This window comes from Salvia hispanica, chromosome 3, assembly GCF_023119035.1.
Source record: "Salvia hispanica cultivar TCC Black 2014 chromosome 3, UniMelb_Shisp_WGS_1.0, whole genome shotgun sequence".
NCBI lineage: Eukaryota > Viridiplantae > Streptophyta > Magnoliopsida > Lamiales > Lamiaceae > Salvia > Salvia hispanica.
This window is the reverse complement of record NC_062967.1, coordinates 1,938,847-1,955,759: the sequence shown is the minus strand read 5'-3', so window position 1 is coordinate 1,955,759 and position 16,913 is coordinate 1,938,847. Positions and strand designations below refer to the sequence as shown.

The following is a 16,913-nucleotide window of genomic DNA, read 5'->3' as shown; positions in this document are numbered from 1 at the left end:
TATTTGTATTTGAATTCTCTAAACTAAATCATTTTGTTATACGATTGTAATTTCTTAAACTTCATAATTAGTTACTACTAAAAATTAATTGTTTTATGAAATTAGGAAAGTTTGTAATAATGAGAAGACTTTTAAGTTTTAAGTTAGCTGGAAACGAACTTAAGGCGGCGTTTGGTTTGTTTTAAATAATCCAGAATTAGTAGGTGAAAATTGAACACGTAGTTAATTTCACCCAATTTTTCTATATTAAGTCAAGAATTAGAGAAATTTTCACCTTTTCTACCTAATCAAATTGAAGAATCTCGCAAAAACCCTTTCAACTTTTAATTTGCTTATATATATATACAACTTGTTTCTCAACGGATTAAGAGTTTGGAGTGGAGTTGTTGTGAATCGTTGAAAATGGAAGCTGTTGCTGTAGGCTCTCGGATCCTTCCCCAAATCAGTCTTAATCAGAATTCTGAATCGTGAGCATTTTTTTTCAAAATTGTGATTTACTGATTTATTATATGTGATTGATTGTTCGTGTTTTCTGGATTTTGTTGTGATGACGATTGGATCACGTGATTACTTTCATTATGTGTTGGAGCTGAATGCTGGTGATCTTGCTCTGTGAATAGGTTTTGGAGATTTCGTGTTGTTTTAATTTTAGCTTTTTGTTTGAGGCAAAGGTCTTGTCTATTTCATTGAGGGAAAATATGTGTGCAAATGAGGGTTGATTGTATTGGAAATGTTAAAATTTTAAACTGAATATAGTGGTGAACATGATCTGAAGTAATGATGTATAGATCATATATATCGATTTGGGATATGTTGATGGAATGTAGAGATACACAAGTTTTGAATTACTTTGTTCATTTCCAGGTTGCACCATCATGTTAAATCGAATCCGTCTTTCGTTAACACATCCAAACTTTCTGTGGATCGGTGTTCTAGTTCCAGCAACACAAAAAACTCTGTTTCCGGAGGTTTGTCTTTGAGACTTCCGGTGCAGAGGAAGATCATTGTTGGAAGAACACATTGTTCGACTGGGGTATGCACATATCCTGTGGGCGCTTTTGAGTCGCATTCTATCACTGACGAAGAAAAGATTGGAGTTCTGCTTCTGAATCTTGGAGGCCCCGACACCCTAAATGATGTTCAACCTTTCCTGTTCAATTTGTTTGCAGACCCAGTATGGTTCATGTCGAAACTACATAGGTTTACCATTTGGTTTGATAGTTTTCATATGGGTGATTCTCCATGTTGCAGGATATTATTCGTCTTCCCAGGTTGTTCCGATTCCTTCAACGCCCTTTGGCACAACTGATTTCAGTGTTGAGAGCTCCTAAGAGCAAAGAAGGTTATGCTTCCATTGGTGGAGGTTCGCCTTTGCGCAAGATAACAGACGAGCAGGTATCAAGTGCCACAAACAAAGTTTCTTCTTGCCTTCATTGATTTGGATTTTGGTGTTTTTGAGGTGGCAGCATCTAATGAATTCTTTCACTCCTCTTGTCTAGGCAAATGCGTTGAAAACTGCTCTTGAAGCTAAGGAGGTTTCTGCTGATGTCTATGTAGCAATGCGATACTGGCACCCGTTTACGGAGGAAGCTGTTCGTCAGGCAAGTCACCCAAATTAAACCAAATAGAAATCTTTTCATATGTTTGCCTAAGGAGTTTGAAACGCAAATTATTTTGAACTTTTCTTGTGGTTGCTCGTTTTGTTTTCTCACAGATTAAGAGAGATAGGATTACAAGGCTTGTCGTGTTGCCACTGTATCCCCAATACTCTATTTCAACAACTGGCTCAAGCGTCCGCATTCTTCAAGAAATGTTTAGGTAATATGCAGGCTCACTTCATTTATATTATTGAAAAGGAAAGCATTCCCAATTTCATTTCCTCCTCTTTTGACATATTCCACAAAACCTATCAGGAATGATGCACATCTGTCGAGATTACCTGTTGCTGTCATACAGTCATGGTATCAGCGGCAAGGTTATATCAGGTCTATGGCTGACTTGATCGAGGGGGAGCTACAGAATTTCTCAAACCCTGAAGAGGTGGATGATATATCTTTGCTGTAAATATTGATAGAGCATCAAATTTCAGTAATGTGGTTCTATCAAGATATACTAGATAATATTTAAAAAAAATGTCGAAATTGTAGGTGATGATATTTTTCAGCGCCCACGGAGTTCCTGTCAGCTATGTTGAGAATGCTGGTGATCCGTACCGAGACCAGATGGAAGAGTGCATCTTCCTAATAATGCAAGAGCTCAAGTCGAGAGGAATCGGAAATGATCATACTCTGGCTTACCAGGTTCGTTGCAAATTTCTAATTCTTTTGTGTTTAGCAGCCTGAGGCGAGAATTTCCTTAATTGGATTACATTACTTCATACAATATACACCAAATTGGTTGAGCAATCTGTGCAATAGAAGTCTGCATAACTTCTCAGCATTTTGTTCCAGAGCCGTGTGGGACCTGTGCAGTGGTTAAAGCCATACACTGATGAAGTTCTTGTTGATCTCGGCAAACAAGGTGTCAAGTCCCTCCTCGCAGTTCCTGTGAGGTATGCCTCTCTCTCTCTCACTCACATTGTTTAAAAAGATAAAACAAAGTTTTGCTGGTAGATACTTCTGTGACATAACACATGCACAATATAACTCAAAAATCTACACGTCTTCGTCATGGGGACAGGAGGGGTTGGGTCTGTTGAGATTTATGAAACGATAGGAGTATTATATGTCATTACATCATTATACCTTCAAATGCTACCTTAAAACAAAAGAAAACTAAGACATGTATATTTGTTAGTTGGGCTCCTGAAAGATATTCCTCCTCACTCCATCACTGCTTCATCTCATCTAATTGCCAAGCTGTCTACTTTCAGTTTTGTCAGTGAGCACATAGAAACTCTCGAAGAAATTGACATGGAGTACAGAGAATTGGCTCTTGAATCAGGCATTGTGAACTGGGGTCGTGTCCCTGCTCTCAACTGTACGCCATCGTTCATCACTGATCTGGCTGATGCAGTAATCGAAGCACTACCTTCTGCTATGGCTATATCCAACTCCAATACCACCACCTCAGACAATGCTGAAAATGGTTTTGTGGCATATGCTGTCAAAATGATCTTTGGTTCAATCTTCGCGTTCCTTCTGCTATTATCACCTAAACTGATGTCTGCGTTCAAGAGTCGCGTTCTGTAGACGACTTCGATTAACTAAACAAGCGAGGAAGGGATCCTTCTAAGATGCGTTAGCAGGTTACCCTTTGAAAGACCCTATGGATACTCTTAACCAGATAGCATAGAATAGGTTATAGTGCCTTCTCATCACTTTGAAAGGTTCTTATTTTGTTACCCTTTTTCTTGTGGAAATCATAAAGGAGAGAGAGATGCTCTGATCGACTGTTGTTTTTGTTTATTGAAGGCTACGAGAATATTAATTTAGTTGAGTTCAATACAATTTAGTTGGATTCTTGTGCTTGTCTTTGTTAGATCAGAGTATCCATGTTTAAGCTTTATTTGTGCTTCTGCAGCATACAAAGATGAAGAAGAAATTGTTGATTAGTGAATATAATTGTTCTAATTAATTTCCATGACACCATTTCACAGTGCACCCAAATACTTTATCTACAAGGATTGTTGATAATGGACAATATGAATTTTAAAATAAAATTGGTAAAAAAAAATGGACAAATTAGCTAATTATAAACAATTAAGTGATGAAATTTGGCAAAAAAAAGTTATAGGAGTATCACAAAAAATAATAGTACTCCATTCGAAAATAAGTGTTGTAGACAGAAAAATATTCGAAAATAAAATGCCACGAGAAATTTGAATCCACTGAATACAATTTCCAGTCGTTGCAAGTCAGTAGCAAAAACAAGAAACCATTCAAGTCTGTAACAAAAACATGAAACCATCGAGTTGTCTTACACTAGAAACCTAGTTAGAACAATCATACGAGCATGACAAACAACAGTAATACGAACACCACGGTTTCTACTCGACTCATCAGCTGGGGGGCGATGCTTTGGCAGCCCCAGTGGATTGGGCTGCCGCTTGAGGTGAGGTGGCACCATAGGCACCACCACTGTATTGTGGGGGCTGCTGTTGGCCGTAGCCAGGTTGGGCGGCTGCTGCTGGGTAACCGGACGATGGAGGTCTCTGAGCACCGGAATCAGCATGAGCATAGCTAGCCTGGGCAGGTGGGGGCTGAGAATGGGGATAGCCAGGCTGAGTATACGCACCACCTTGCGCACTAGGTGATTGCTGAGGCTGTGCATAGGCGGCAGCAGGCTGACTTCCTGGTTTTTGAGACTGAGGCGTCGCGTAATTTCCATAGGGTGGTTGGGTTCCGTATCCGCCCTGTGCCTCGTAGCCAGGCTGGCTGGTAGCTTGACTGTACGACTGCGCAGATGCAGGCGCTTGGTTGGGGTCTCCTTGTGATCCATATGCAGGAGTGTGACCATCGGGTGCTGGATAGGCAGAGTTGTAGCCTTGCTGCTGTTGATCATACCCAGCACTAGGATTCTGCTGTTGCTGGCCGTAACCGGATTGAGCGTGATATCCACCATAACCATCTTGGCCGTAGCCGCCTTGCCCTTGGCTGTAGGCGGCCTGACTGTAACCGTAGCCCGAAGCATCAGTCGGAGCAGCAGGGGGAGCTTGTTGTTGCTGGTTGTAATAATCATAGCCACCTTGATTTTGAGCAGTTGATGATTGATCCCAGCCGGCTCTGTACCCACCAGATGCAGGTTGAGGAGGATAAGCGGAGTAGGCAGGCTGAGTCATGCCATATTGTGGTGGACCAGGGTATGCACCGGGTTGGACATAGCCATAACCGGGTTGTTGACCAGGTGGGCCTGGCTGTGCCCAGTTAGTAGGTGGCCTAGCTTGATAACCTTGCTGAGAATATCCCCCAGACATCGACTGACCTCTCATGCGGTTCTGCACAAAATTGTTATGCCAAATGAACCTAGAACAGATTGTTGCATCAAGACTAGCAAGAATATATAGGATAAGAAAGAACGTATAACACAAAAAGCTAAGCAGAGGCACCAAGTAATGTATCAACTTTATATACGATCCAACAAGTAACATATATAACTCCTACACTCATAGAGAATTGCACGAAGACAAAGATTAGACACCTGCATACCGTACTTGTTGAGTCGTGTTATTGGAAAACTCCTGCAGAAGCCCATCCTCTCCCTATTCGAAGTGAATGGGTACAACAAAAATAGCAAATACTATGCATCTATAGCAGAAGAGGACTACAGGTGCATAGGAAAATCCAGTATATACAAGGAAAACTTTATCTAAATAACATGGGATAATCCATGTTATTCAATATTCAGTACAGAAATACAGATATTCATAAAGCTAAGAATATTGTTTTATTCAATATAAATGCCTCGACTCAAAGGTTTTAATCAAAAACTTATATAGAACCAAGATAGGAGAACTAGCAAGATATGTGGTAACACTATTTCAACATTACCTCATTAACTACGTCCCACACTATAACAAAAATATGGAACATGTACCACGGAGTTCTTCCTTGCGGAATGAAGAGCAGCAAAAGCTGAATTCCGCAATCCAAGATTCATTTTGACATGGCCAAAAGGATCTGCAAGTCTCTATATCCAAAATTGGCAAAATAGGGAGGCAGACAGAAGATATTGCAATTTATCTCAAATATATTCAGCTAGAGATATGACCAGGAATATAAGCGGAGGCTGGAGAGAATTACAGGACTAGTCACTACTGCTTACAAGTCGGATAGTCGGATACATTTCAAAAACATTTTATCGATAATGAAATTAATAGCAGGGTAACAGTACCTTCATTAGGAACACAATGACAAAGAAATAAATATAAGAGATCAATAATTGAGAATTGACAACATGGTTTAACTCAACGATATAACCAAGAAAATTAAATCTCAACAAACACAAGAAGAAAACAATCACACACAAATATCAACATGGTATGATATTAAACATGATGAGTGTGGGTGAGAATCGTGAGATGTTAATGCATAAGCATAAACCAAAGATCTGTGGCATATGGACATATAAAAAGATCTTTTCCATACATTAAAGCACATATAAATGGCAACCATTGAACAAACCTCACTGGTGACTTCTTCAACCATCTGTTTTGCAGCTTCAATTTGTTCACTAGTTCCATCAATCTGCACAGTCCTCTCCTTGGACATATCGCCGGGGGGCAGATGCAAAGGTATAACCTGTAGCATATGATTAAGTATCTTTCAATTATAATGAATTTAACAGAAAGCCGCAGTTTTCATTAAAACCAAGAGAAATTATCAACATAATGCATTTGTTAAATAGTTCAGGCTATCCTACCTGGATACGAGCCCCAGTCGTTGCTTGCATACTTTTTATAGTTTCACCTCCTTTACCGATAACAAGTCCCACCTGAAAATATATCCATTGTTAAGGAAACTATGAGGTAAATAACCATATAACCCAATAGGTAGCAACTAGCATACTTTATTATTAGCGATCATCATAACAAATCGCTCAGCCCCAGATTGTGGCCCAGTCAACCGCCGGGAAACTATGCCAGAACCACCTGCATCCGCCTGTTCCAGAGAAAAGCAAACTGTTAATACAAAGAATTGACAAATAAATCATTGATGAAGGGCACTCAGCTTTCTCAAACTTTCACAACCACAGAGCTGACTATTGGAACAAATTTAAAATCAACATGTGGGAGTCCAAATATTCATCCTTACGTACAGAAGGGAAAAAACACATTGAAAGGCTTTCTAACATGCAGTATACCTCAGAAAGAACATCATTGATCAATTGCTCTGCTTTGGCTATCTGATCCGGAGTTCCCATGAGCTCAACTGCTCTTGAGGTAGAGTTAGGGTCTGCATCCATGTCTCTGGTGATCTGAATCTTAGCTCCTGACTGTTGTTGGAGGTACTTGATAGTCTCACCACCTTTGCCAATTATCACACCAACCCTTCCATTTGGAATATCAATTTTCTTGCTCGGACCTGGGTGACCATAAGCACTTTGTGCTGGGCCACCAAGACCTAAACCAGGGTGCTTGTGGCTAACACCTAAAACCAAAGAATATAACAAATTTGGTCCATCATCCATCCATTCAGAAAATCTCAATCAACAACAACTACACATTTGTGATATTTTGCAAGGATACATGTTGAAGACAAGTAAAGATATAAAATCACGAGTAAAACGCCCATGAATTACCACAAACATATACAAGTAAAAGAGGACGACTAATATCACTGCTATAAACTCAACAAATGTTGCACCGATGCCAACATATATTTCGGAACTCGGTAATTAACATACATAACTATAATTTTCTGGCACTGTAAGCTCGATCAAACTGAGTGATCATCAGCATTTCGTACACTACCACCACCAAATACACACACACACACACTTTACGAGAGCAAATAGAGCTGAATTGAACAGAATGTGAGAGACACAAACACAAAACACGATGTCTAAGCTTAATCCAAGAGAAATCCAAACCTGTATCAACAGCGTCATATCCACCACCGGCGCCAGCTCCGTTCTCAACTCTCAGTCTCTTCGAAGGATCGGCGTTGTTCAAAAGCCTCGCAGCAATCTCCTGCACCTTCTGTTTAGCCAGCTCGATCTCGTTCAGTGGCGGCGGAACGTTGTTGTACGAAGGCGGAGGAGCGGCGGAATCGGGCGGCGACGAGAACCCGGTCGACCTGCGCCCCACAGGTGGCGGCGAATCCTCATACTTGCGCTTGTTCGTTTCGCCTCCTGCAGCGTAGACCGCCTCGTCTGCCATTTCTGCCGGGAAATTCTGGAGATTGGGGCGCGGGTTAGAGAGAAGAGGGGGGAAATTGAGAGATGTAAAAACCCTAGATTGGGTGGGTGAGAGAGAATTATGAATTACGTGGAGTAATTTATTTATAGTGTATGATAAATTAAATTCGCAAAAATGCGGTCAAAATTTATATGTTCCCCCAAAAAATTTTCTTACTATATTTCCTAATTTTAATTCTCTCCTACTTTGCAAATAAAAGTTTCACTATGATGGGTGTTAAAAAACTGGGTGAAAGAAGTTAAGTAAAATATGAATCTATTATTAAAACTAGTAAAAAAATAAATGAGATAGTTATTTACAAAAGAACAAGAATAGCAAATTATTGAGAAAATTTAACAAAATATCATGTTATCGATGCTAGTCATATTTTTCAACAAGAGTGTTATGATATTAAATTTATAAAAAAACTTATTGAATTTGTAGCTATACAAAAAAAAATTGCTTATATCAAACTTATCGTTTTTATCATGATGAAGTTCATGGGCTTGTAAAATCATGTTAAACTTGTTTTGGTAAACATTATACCATATGCGTGAAAGAAGTTTGAAGCATTACACAAGTGTTAGTCAATCCCAATTGGTTTGAGGTGTTTTTGGACCTAAGATAAATTTATCGCAGCGGACGATCATAACAAGTGGTATTAAAGTCGAGGTAGCTTGGGTCGGGCCTTGGATGACCAAGGGGTCAGGCCCTGGATGAACCATGTTGGAGTTGAGCCCAGGATGACTTTAAGTTCGAGTCGCATCCACAATGTCTCGATATGTCGACTGCGTTTCCATGTGGTATTGGTTTAAGGGGAGGTTTATTGAGTTACAAACCCATCACATATCGAATGAGTGAGGATAGTTGGAATTCAACTATATACTACAAATGTCGTATAGTCCAATTAGTTTGATACATTTTGGCAGTAAGGCATGCTTGACCCAAATCAGACAATATCAAGTTAATGTGCAGTCGTTCCTGTCATTGTATCAGAGCTCGGGTAGCTTTGGTTCAAGCCTGGATTATCTCTGGTGGGAGTCGGATCATGCGAAACTCAGGTTAGAGTCGAACCCAGGATGACCCAGGACCAGGGGCGGAACGACACATGTTCGAGTCGGTCTAGAATGACTTGATGTGTTAACTGCGTTCCAAATGTGTCGACTTGATAGTCAGAAGCATTATATATATGATGTTCAACTCCAATCAAAATGATGCATTTTGGGAGTGACTAAAAAATAAGCCCGTACGGATTGGTTTGATTCAAAGCAGACAATATCGAACTATGTCAGTTAATAGTCCTAACAAAAATCTTTAAAAGTTTTGGAAAAGTATATTGAGAAGTTATATTTCTCAATTACCTTCTCAAAAAGGTTATTATATCTTCTCCAAAGACAGAAGGTAAATTAAAATATAAACAAAAATAACTAAGTTTTTACCTTTTCTATCAAGAAGAGATAAAGATACCTTCTCAAATGAAAGAAAGTATAATACCTCCTCAAATATCCTTTCTATTGGAACATGAAATTTTATGAAAAAGAGGTAAATATGATAGTTATTTCTCTTTACTTTTCCATTTATCCTTTCCCTTGGAGATGCTCTTAACCCCTCCAAAATCATCAATTCCAATTTCATAATTTGAATTCTCACCCGCAATTCCCGGAATTTCACGTTTAATGTGTTCATTGCCCTGCAAATTCCCGCCACTATGAACTCTCAGCAACAAAATCAGGATTCCATGTTGAGAGAATCGATCAAGCACTTCTTAACTTCATACCACACCGGCAGCTCGGATTTCTCCTCTTTCGAGTCCATTTTCTTCCGTTTGATCCAGACAATGCTCGACCCCCCACTCGAAATCACTTGGTTCTACGCCGCAGTCACATTTCACACCGCGAAGCGTAACAGCCCTTCCTCTAGGGTGCTGATAGCTAAGGATTTGTTGAGTTTATTCATTCGGTGCTCTAATTTGAGCAGCGCGTCGAAGAAGATCGCGCTGCTGGCCCCTGTTGTATATGATTTGTACAGTATTGTGTGTGATACTAGGGCGATTGAGCCGCCCGAGAGGATTGAGGTTGGGAAATTGGTGGAGGATATGGTTTCCCACGTGATGGTATCTGCTGGGGTTTACAATTACGGGAGCGAGGATGCCGAGTGTGATAATGCTGTAGTGTGTTTCGAGGATTTGGTCCGCGTTTGGACTACTGATCGAGGTGGGGGGGGTTGCAACTTTGGCGAAGCTTTGAGGATGTTCTTCCCTCTTTTGAGTGACGGAACTTGGAAGAGGATGAATGCTGGTTGTGGGATGCGGGAGCTCGTGGGGATCGTTCTGTTGGAAGTGTTCTTTCTCAGGATTTACATGAGTTTTAGTTCCGGGATGTGTACAGAGGATATCCTGAAGGATACACGAGAGCAAGCGGTTCAAACAATCAAGGGGTTCCGGAACGTCTACTTTTTAGGTGATAATTCCTCTTATTTACCACTATATGCTTACCACTAATGAGCAGCAGATAAAGTTCTCAAGTTATAGTATTAGTCTATTAGATCATAACATGGATATCACTCTTCTTGTAGTATATATATTTAACTCTTTAAGGTGCACTGCTGGTATTGGACAATTTTTATTTTTCTATAAGTGCAACTGCTTCAATATTTAACAAATACTCCATTCATTTTTGGCATCTTGATGATCTGATAAGTAAGCGTTAAGAGGTTTTGGTATAGCAGCCTTTCACCTGGCCAAGCAAGAATAGGAGTTTTTAGTGTTGAGAAGTGCTTATAAGTATTTCCAGTTTTTGTTATAAATGCGTGTTTAGCATCCATTCAAGTAAAGTCCCAAAAAAAGAACTCCAAATTGTCCGAAAGTATAAGACATACTCTTGTGGGCTGAATCTTGATATGTTAAAGCAGCCTTGAAAATTTATTGGAAGAGATTTTGTGTGTGAACCAAGCTAGGAATTCCATGGAAACTCCACATATAATCCTGTTTTTTCATGTGGAAGTTAGGAACAAACCAGGGAATTATGTAAAATAAGGGATGCTATCTCTAATGTTGTGACCTGTAGATAGGAATGGTAACCTACTGCAGTATAAAGAGAAAAAAGTTGCTGATATGCCCTTGATTAGTAAGCCTATGTAGAGCTTATTAAATTTCAGAGCCGGCAGCAAAAAATTTGTAAATAAAACACCCACTTGGCATCATAGAGTAATGATTACAGAGCAAATATAATGCAAAGATAAATGTCAAAATGTTCTGGCTTGTTGGTAACTACTTATAAAGTAAGTGATTCGGACCCCAACTCCCACAATGTTCAATCATACTGTCAAGTATGGGTCGTTGATTAAAGTGCATCTAAATGATGGCATGTTAATCTGTTGAATTTTGTGTCTGTATGTTGACTCTCTATGGAGCTGAATCAATAATTGGTCTAACTAAATCATAGCACTAGAACACAATGAGTAAGAAAGAATAGACTTGTTATGTGTCTAATCAGCTGAAATTATTACTTCCTAACCATGGTGAACATCTATAGAAAACTAGGCAAGTGTAATCATTAACCATTCTTGTAGCAAATAATTTTGCTTACTTATGTTTGACACCGGATGTGCCAGTATTTGTATTTCCAAAACTGCCAATATCTAGTTTTATCATTTGCTTTCTAGACTGCTGCATTTAATGCTACATTCCAATTACTCAATTCTCAGTGATTTCGGAAATTTAAGTGGGATTCCAGATTATCTTCGTATTAATGGCGTTTTTAAAGATTAAGTGAACTTTAATGAAACCGGCTTCAAGAATCTACTTTGGTATCGCCTACGGGAAAGGTTAGGTCGTCAACAAAAACAAGGCAAACCCTACACGCCGGCTTTCGCACAAATTTTTTTCGAGCGATCGTTCATTCTGATTAGTGCAGGCCTAGAACACCCACACTGAACATGAATGCACCAGTCTTGAATCTGATGGATCAAAGCCGAGGGGCAGCTCATGATGATTTACTCAGACGTTCAATTCAAAATTTCTTAGCTGGGCGTCCCAAAAGTGCATCAAAACTCTCCGATTTGGTTTCACTGTATCATGGGTTGATTGAGAAGTTAACAGATCCGCCTCTTGATATTGTGTTGTTTTATGGTGCTATTGTATTTCACGCCTATAAATCAAGCAGTCTGCCGCCCCCAGGGATATTATCGGTTGCTGTGGACTTGCTTGAATTAGTAAATGAATCCTCAAGTTTGTTCAACGCATTAAGGAAGGTTGCTGTGATTGTTCCTGTTGTTTATCTTCTGTATCACCTAGAACTTAATTTTTCAGCCAGGGATCCATCCCTCAGAGAAGAGATTGGGATTACTGTAGAGGGAATGGTAAATTACATTAGCATTTGTTGTTCTCAGTATACAGAAGGAGGAGGTCAGGAGTCAGAACATTTAGGGGGTTATATAATGGATTTAATAAGGATTTGGATGGTGGATCCAGCCAGGGATTGTGACAAAATCAAGAGTTGGGAATCTTTCTTTCCTACTTTGGATAATGATTCTCAACCGGAAGTCACTGTCTACTTGGGTTACCTTGCTGGGGTTGTCATGAATGAGACTCTATTGTTGAGGTTGCTTCTGAAAATCTCTCCTGCAATTGATAGAGAAGACTTGCAGAAAAATATGCTGAATGTGGCTATTCAGACAATAAAGGGATTTCAGAATTTCTATTTTCTAGGTGAGACTTGAGAGCGTCTCAGCGTACTTCATTTTGCTTTTTTATAGAATTTTTGGAGTCAAAGCTTAGATGCCTTTAGTTTCAGTTTGTTTAGATGGTAACCCTTTCCTTTCCTGCTCAGTTCATGTCCCTTGCACAGTTGCACTTTTCTTGAATTTCACAGGACACACATTTTGCGTGTTTGTAGATATTTAAGCTGGTTTTTAGTGATTGGATGTGCATCATTGTCATGATATTATGTTGCATAACTTTTGCAGATTCTTACCATATCTTCAGATTTAGTGTCTGGAAATGGAAATATTTGGATCGAGATGGAGTATCATTTAAGATCTGGAGATTTACTATGTTTCTGGTCCTGGGTGCACTTATTTTTTACTTCTTGATAACAAGTCTCAATGCAATAGCTTGACCTATTTATCATTTAAGATCTGGAGATTTACTATGTTTTAGTATCAATGCAATAACTTGACCTATAAATTACACTCTCTCTGCTTCTTTCATAATGAAGATTTTCATAAAGACTTAAACCATAAAGTGATAGCTTAATTTAGAAAATCAATCTTAATGATGCTTGAAGATAGTGTCCGGAGTCATATAGACATGATTCATTTACTAGCATATTATTTGTACATTACTTTATGCTTCTGGACAAAACAAAAAATGAGTGCTTCAGTGTGGTAGCTTCCAGTTCTGTTAATACTCTTCTGCATCAGCAGGCAACCCAAACACAATGCTAATTCTCTTGATTATTTTGAAGGATCGGGTTTCTAAACATGCTTGCAAAATGTCAAATTACACATTCATATAAATCTGTCAATATTCCTGTCATAACAGCAGTCCTTGTCATGTTTGGACAAATTTACTCTGATTTGCTATCTAACAAGAGTGTTGCTCCTCACCAGATATGCTCCTCAAGATGCTGTCAGGACCCACCTTGCCTATTGTAGCCTCAATGGTACTTCTATGCATTCTTTCAACTATTAGAACTTGTATCAACTGTACATGTACAATCATTCAAGAGGAATAGCCTCTTTGATTTTGTTTCAGGATAAATAGCTAGGCAGTAAAGAACTAGCATAAAATATCTCTATTCGGTGAAACTAATTCTATAATTGCTGCAGAGCCATGTAGATGGAGTTCTTCTACATAAAGTGTTATATGATGCTGTTATTTTGGTCGCCTATCCATTTCATTCCGGGAGGTGGGTCCAGTCATCTGTCAGTCAATTGAAGAAGTTGGCTCTAGCATGGGTGTTGGCGGTTGACCGCGCCATTGAGTTTGCTAGGTACTGACTAGTGCTTTTGTCCAATACTCATCATAGTATCTTACCACACTCAGTAATAGTATCTTATTGCTGATAAATGATATCTGAAAATGAATATGCGAATTTTGCTGAGGACAGGGCTGCAACAGATCAACCTCGGGCCATTTCTTACCTTAATGCTTTCAGAGAATGTCAATTGGTGGCTGAGTTAATAAAGTGGGTCTGTAATCAAGCTAGAATTTTTGACTTTAATACCATACCCGCCGTCACCAATCCCAGAGCTCTAATCCGTGAGTCATCTCATCTCTTATACTCCTTGTTGTACTTTAGCTTTCCAAGGTTTTTTCGTTGGTAATTTTAACATTTGGAGCTCACTATCGAGTACAAAGTGAAAATTTCAGTTTCACTTAGAATAATCCCTGTTGGGGAATCTCTTTGGTCTGTTATACTGCAAAAAAATTGAAGCTACCAGCATAATCTTTTTAGTTCTAGGCAGTTCTTGCAATATTTCAACTATTATATTTGATGTATAACAGAAAGTTACTATATGCAGACTGGCTATTTGTCCTTAATGGTCAGGGGATTGATATATTCGATCATAGCATGGCAAAGCTCTATGCAAAGGCAGTGGAGAGTGGGCCACCTGAACTCACACTCCGTACAGGTAATCTGAATGTGCTTATCATTGATCTCACCACGAGTGGTGAAAGCGAGGACAGAGAAATGGGCAATGAGCCTGACAACGGTGCTCTAGGGGGCCTTTGCCCGGCAACTGCAAGCGCGAAAAATGGCAGTGGCAGAAAGCGCAAAGAGGCTCTGAGTGGTTCACGCAAACAACAGGTGAAGCAGGTCAAGCTCGATCATCTTGGAAGTGCTGTTAGGAACAATTTCTTATCTTTATCCAGTGGCGGTGGACCAGATAGCGACACCGTCTTGGTTGAGAACATTTCCTCCGATGATGACATGGACCTCGCAGGATGAGTGTCCGTGCAGGATGGTGGATTTGGCCTTGTTCGTTGCAATCCAAGTGACGGCCTCTTCTTTCACAGCTGATGTGAAAATACAGTCATTGCAATGACAAGGACCATAACTATGTTACTTTGTGTTCTTCAATAAAAAACATGAAACTTGACATGATGCTATGCCATTTGAAACATGCTTAATTTTTTTCTCTTGCATTTGTGGGATTTCATGTTTTGCTCTATCTATATTGAGTTTTATCATCTTTATTTTCTACTTTGTTTTGCTTTATTATTGTGATTATGTGTGAGAGTTGCTTAGGTTTCTGTTTGATGATCAATTTCTGTGCTTCTACTTCTTTCTCATTTTCAATGTTTTATTGTTTGTGGGTAAACTCTACTCTTACTTACTGGTGAATGAATGGTGTCTTTTGAAAACAGCACACACATTTATTTGTGTATGTGTGTGTTATTAAAAGCATGAGAGTGAGATAGAGAGATGTGGCCTTGGATCGTGAAATCACACCCACCTCTGTTTTTGTGTGCACTCATTCAATATTAATTAATATTCATTCAATCTTTATAATTCGCATTTAAATTACTAAACTATTTATATGTTTTCATTTTGCTATTCTAGATTTTGGTTTATATTAGGTCAGTTGATTGATGTCCAATAGAGTTGCGCAATTAAATCATCAAGTTATATAGCGAAATCTTGATTGGTTGTAAAATCAGAACAAATCAATAGCTTAGGAGATTGTAGATATATTTTTAAATTGGTATGGAAAATTTGGTTTTGTAAAAGTTTATAAATTTAGGTACAGACTACCTTTCTTGTATTACTACACCATTCTAGCTCTTTGCATCATACTTTAACTCAAAGCTTGAGAAATTTAGAGGATTTGGTTTTGAAGTTTGATTCCTAGAAACATGATGAAATTTAAATACAATGATGTTTTCGATTATGTACCTACAATTATGTACGATTATCACTGCTCGTAAGCTAAATTGAGTTGGTTGTATGTGGATATTTGTTTGTGTGCTATTGTATGAAGTTGATTTTTAGTACTAAGTATTTATGTGAAAATGGCCGTGTACGTCTTTTTCACTTTGATTCTTTTTTGCACCTCTAAAATAAAAAATTAAAGCATTTGTTATGAAAAATGGTACCTGCATCATATACAATTTACAAATATATAAATATAGCGAAATAAATACTGGAGTATATTAATTAGTCAGCATCAGTTAATAATATATGCAGTACTCCTATCTGTCAAAATTAATGGCGAGTTATGTGAAATCAGTTTAAATACACTACATTGATAAATAAATTAATAATGAGATATGAATTAAATAAAATACTTCAACGAGATTAGGACGAAATACAAAATTTGTATGATGTAACACTAAAACGAAAATTTGTATGAAATCATTTCAATATTTTTCTAGTATTTCAAATAATATTTCTTTACTAGACCAAGAATAAGTTTAATTACGTCATTATTCCAGATTTTAATAATTCAATAGTTTAAGAAAAAATAATGTAATAATAGTCCTGAGAATAGATCTACCGACACCCACCCAAAATCTGCATTTATATTGATTATCATTATATACTATTTAAATAGTCAAATCTGAAATCTAGCTATACATTATTTGTCCCATCACATGATAAAAGTGATGAAGGAAAAAAATTATAAGAACTCATTACTTTGTAGAAGTTGAATATCAGATAAAATAAAATAAAAATACTTGTAAGTAGAAATAATAGTTTCGTTCACGAGTCTTAATTATTTCGTGGAATTTATATCCATTTCCATTAAGAATTTGTCACTTCATATCAACTAAGTTATCAAATACTAAGCTAATCATTAATATTACTATTTAATTAGTACTATTATAATTATCAGTATTATATAATCATCAGATAACGGAAAATACACACTAATAAGTCGTGATTAATGAATGATCTCGTAAGTATTTTATAATACGAAATTATTAGAACTATTTAGTCCTAATTAATATTAGTGCTCAACCAAAAAGTCTTTGGTTGGTAATGTGGTTGTTTCAGTATAAAAAGGCTAAAAAGTTGAATGAAAATGATTTATGCTCTTCCCTTGCACGCCATTGTATAATATATTTATT

General features: G+C 38.1%; 3 protein-coding genes across 4 annotated transcripts; 2 read left to right on the top strand and 1 right to left on the bottom strand.

Moving 5' to 3' along the window:
• Positions 1-263: 263 nt before the first annotated feature.
• Positions 264-3,463, top strand: LOC125211775 (ferrochelatase-2, chloroplastic). The gene is made up of 9 exons (XM_048111693.1): positions 264-467; positions 865-1,174; positions 1,252-1,395; positions 1,500-1,601; positions 1,715-1,818; positions 1,914-2,040; positions 2,148-2,300; positions 2,451-2,551; positions 2,873-3,463. The coding sequence occupies exons 1-9, from the start codon at positions 403-405 to the stop codon at positions 3,189-3,191; spliced, it is 1,425 nt and encodes a 474-aa protein (XP_047967650.1). The 5' UTR covers positions 264-402; the 3' UTR covers positions 3,192-3,463.
• A 329-nt stretch (positions 3,464-3,792) lies between these two features.
• Positions 3,793-7,902, bottom strand: LOC125212840 (far upstream element-binding protein 1-like). Its single transcript, XM_048113112.1, has 6 exons — positions 7,531-7,902; positions 6,802-7,088; positions 6,507-6,599; positions 6,361-6,432; positions 6,123-6,239; positions 3,793-4,936 (listed from the first exon to the last, which is right to left on the bottom strand). Exons 1-6 carry the CDS (start codon positions 7,817-7,819, stop codon positions 4,001-4,003), a joined length of 1,794 nt encoding a protein of 597 aa, XP_047969069.1. The 5' UTR covers positions 7,820-7,902; the 3' UTR covers positions 3,793-4,000.
• A 1,544-nt stretch (positions 7,903-9,446) lies between these two features.
• Positions 9,447-15,045, top strand: LOC125211555. 2 transcript variants are annotated; one of them, XM_048111409.1, is made up of 6 exons: positions 10,216-10,296; positions 12,227-12,545; positions 13,448-13,500; positions 13,667-13,830; positions 13,948-14,099; positions 14,363-15,045. In XM_048111409.1, the coding sequence occupies exons 2-6, from the start codon at positions 12,275-12,277 to the stop codon at positions 14,788-14,790; spliced, it is 1,068 nt and encodes a 355-aa protein (XP_047967366.1). In that variant the 5' UTR covers positions 10,216-10,296; positions 12,227-12,274; the 3' UTR covers positions 14,791-15,045. The 2 variants fall into 2 exon arrangements, with proteins under 2 accessions (XP_047967365.1, XP_047967366.1); XM_048111408.1 differs by lacking the exon at positions 12,227-12,545 and having other exon boundaries at positions 9,447-10,296.
• Positions 15,046-16,913: the final 1,868 nt, after the last annotated feature.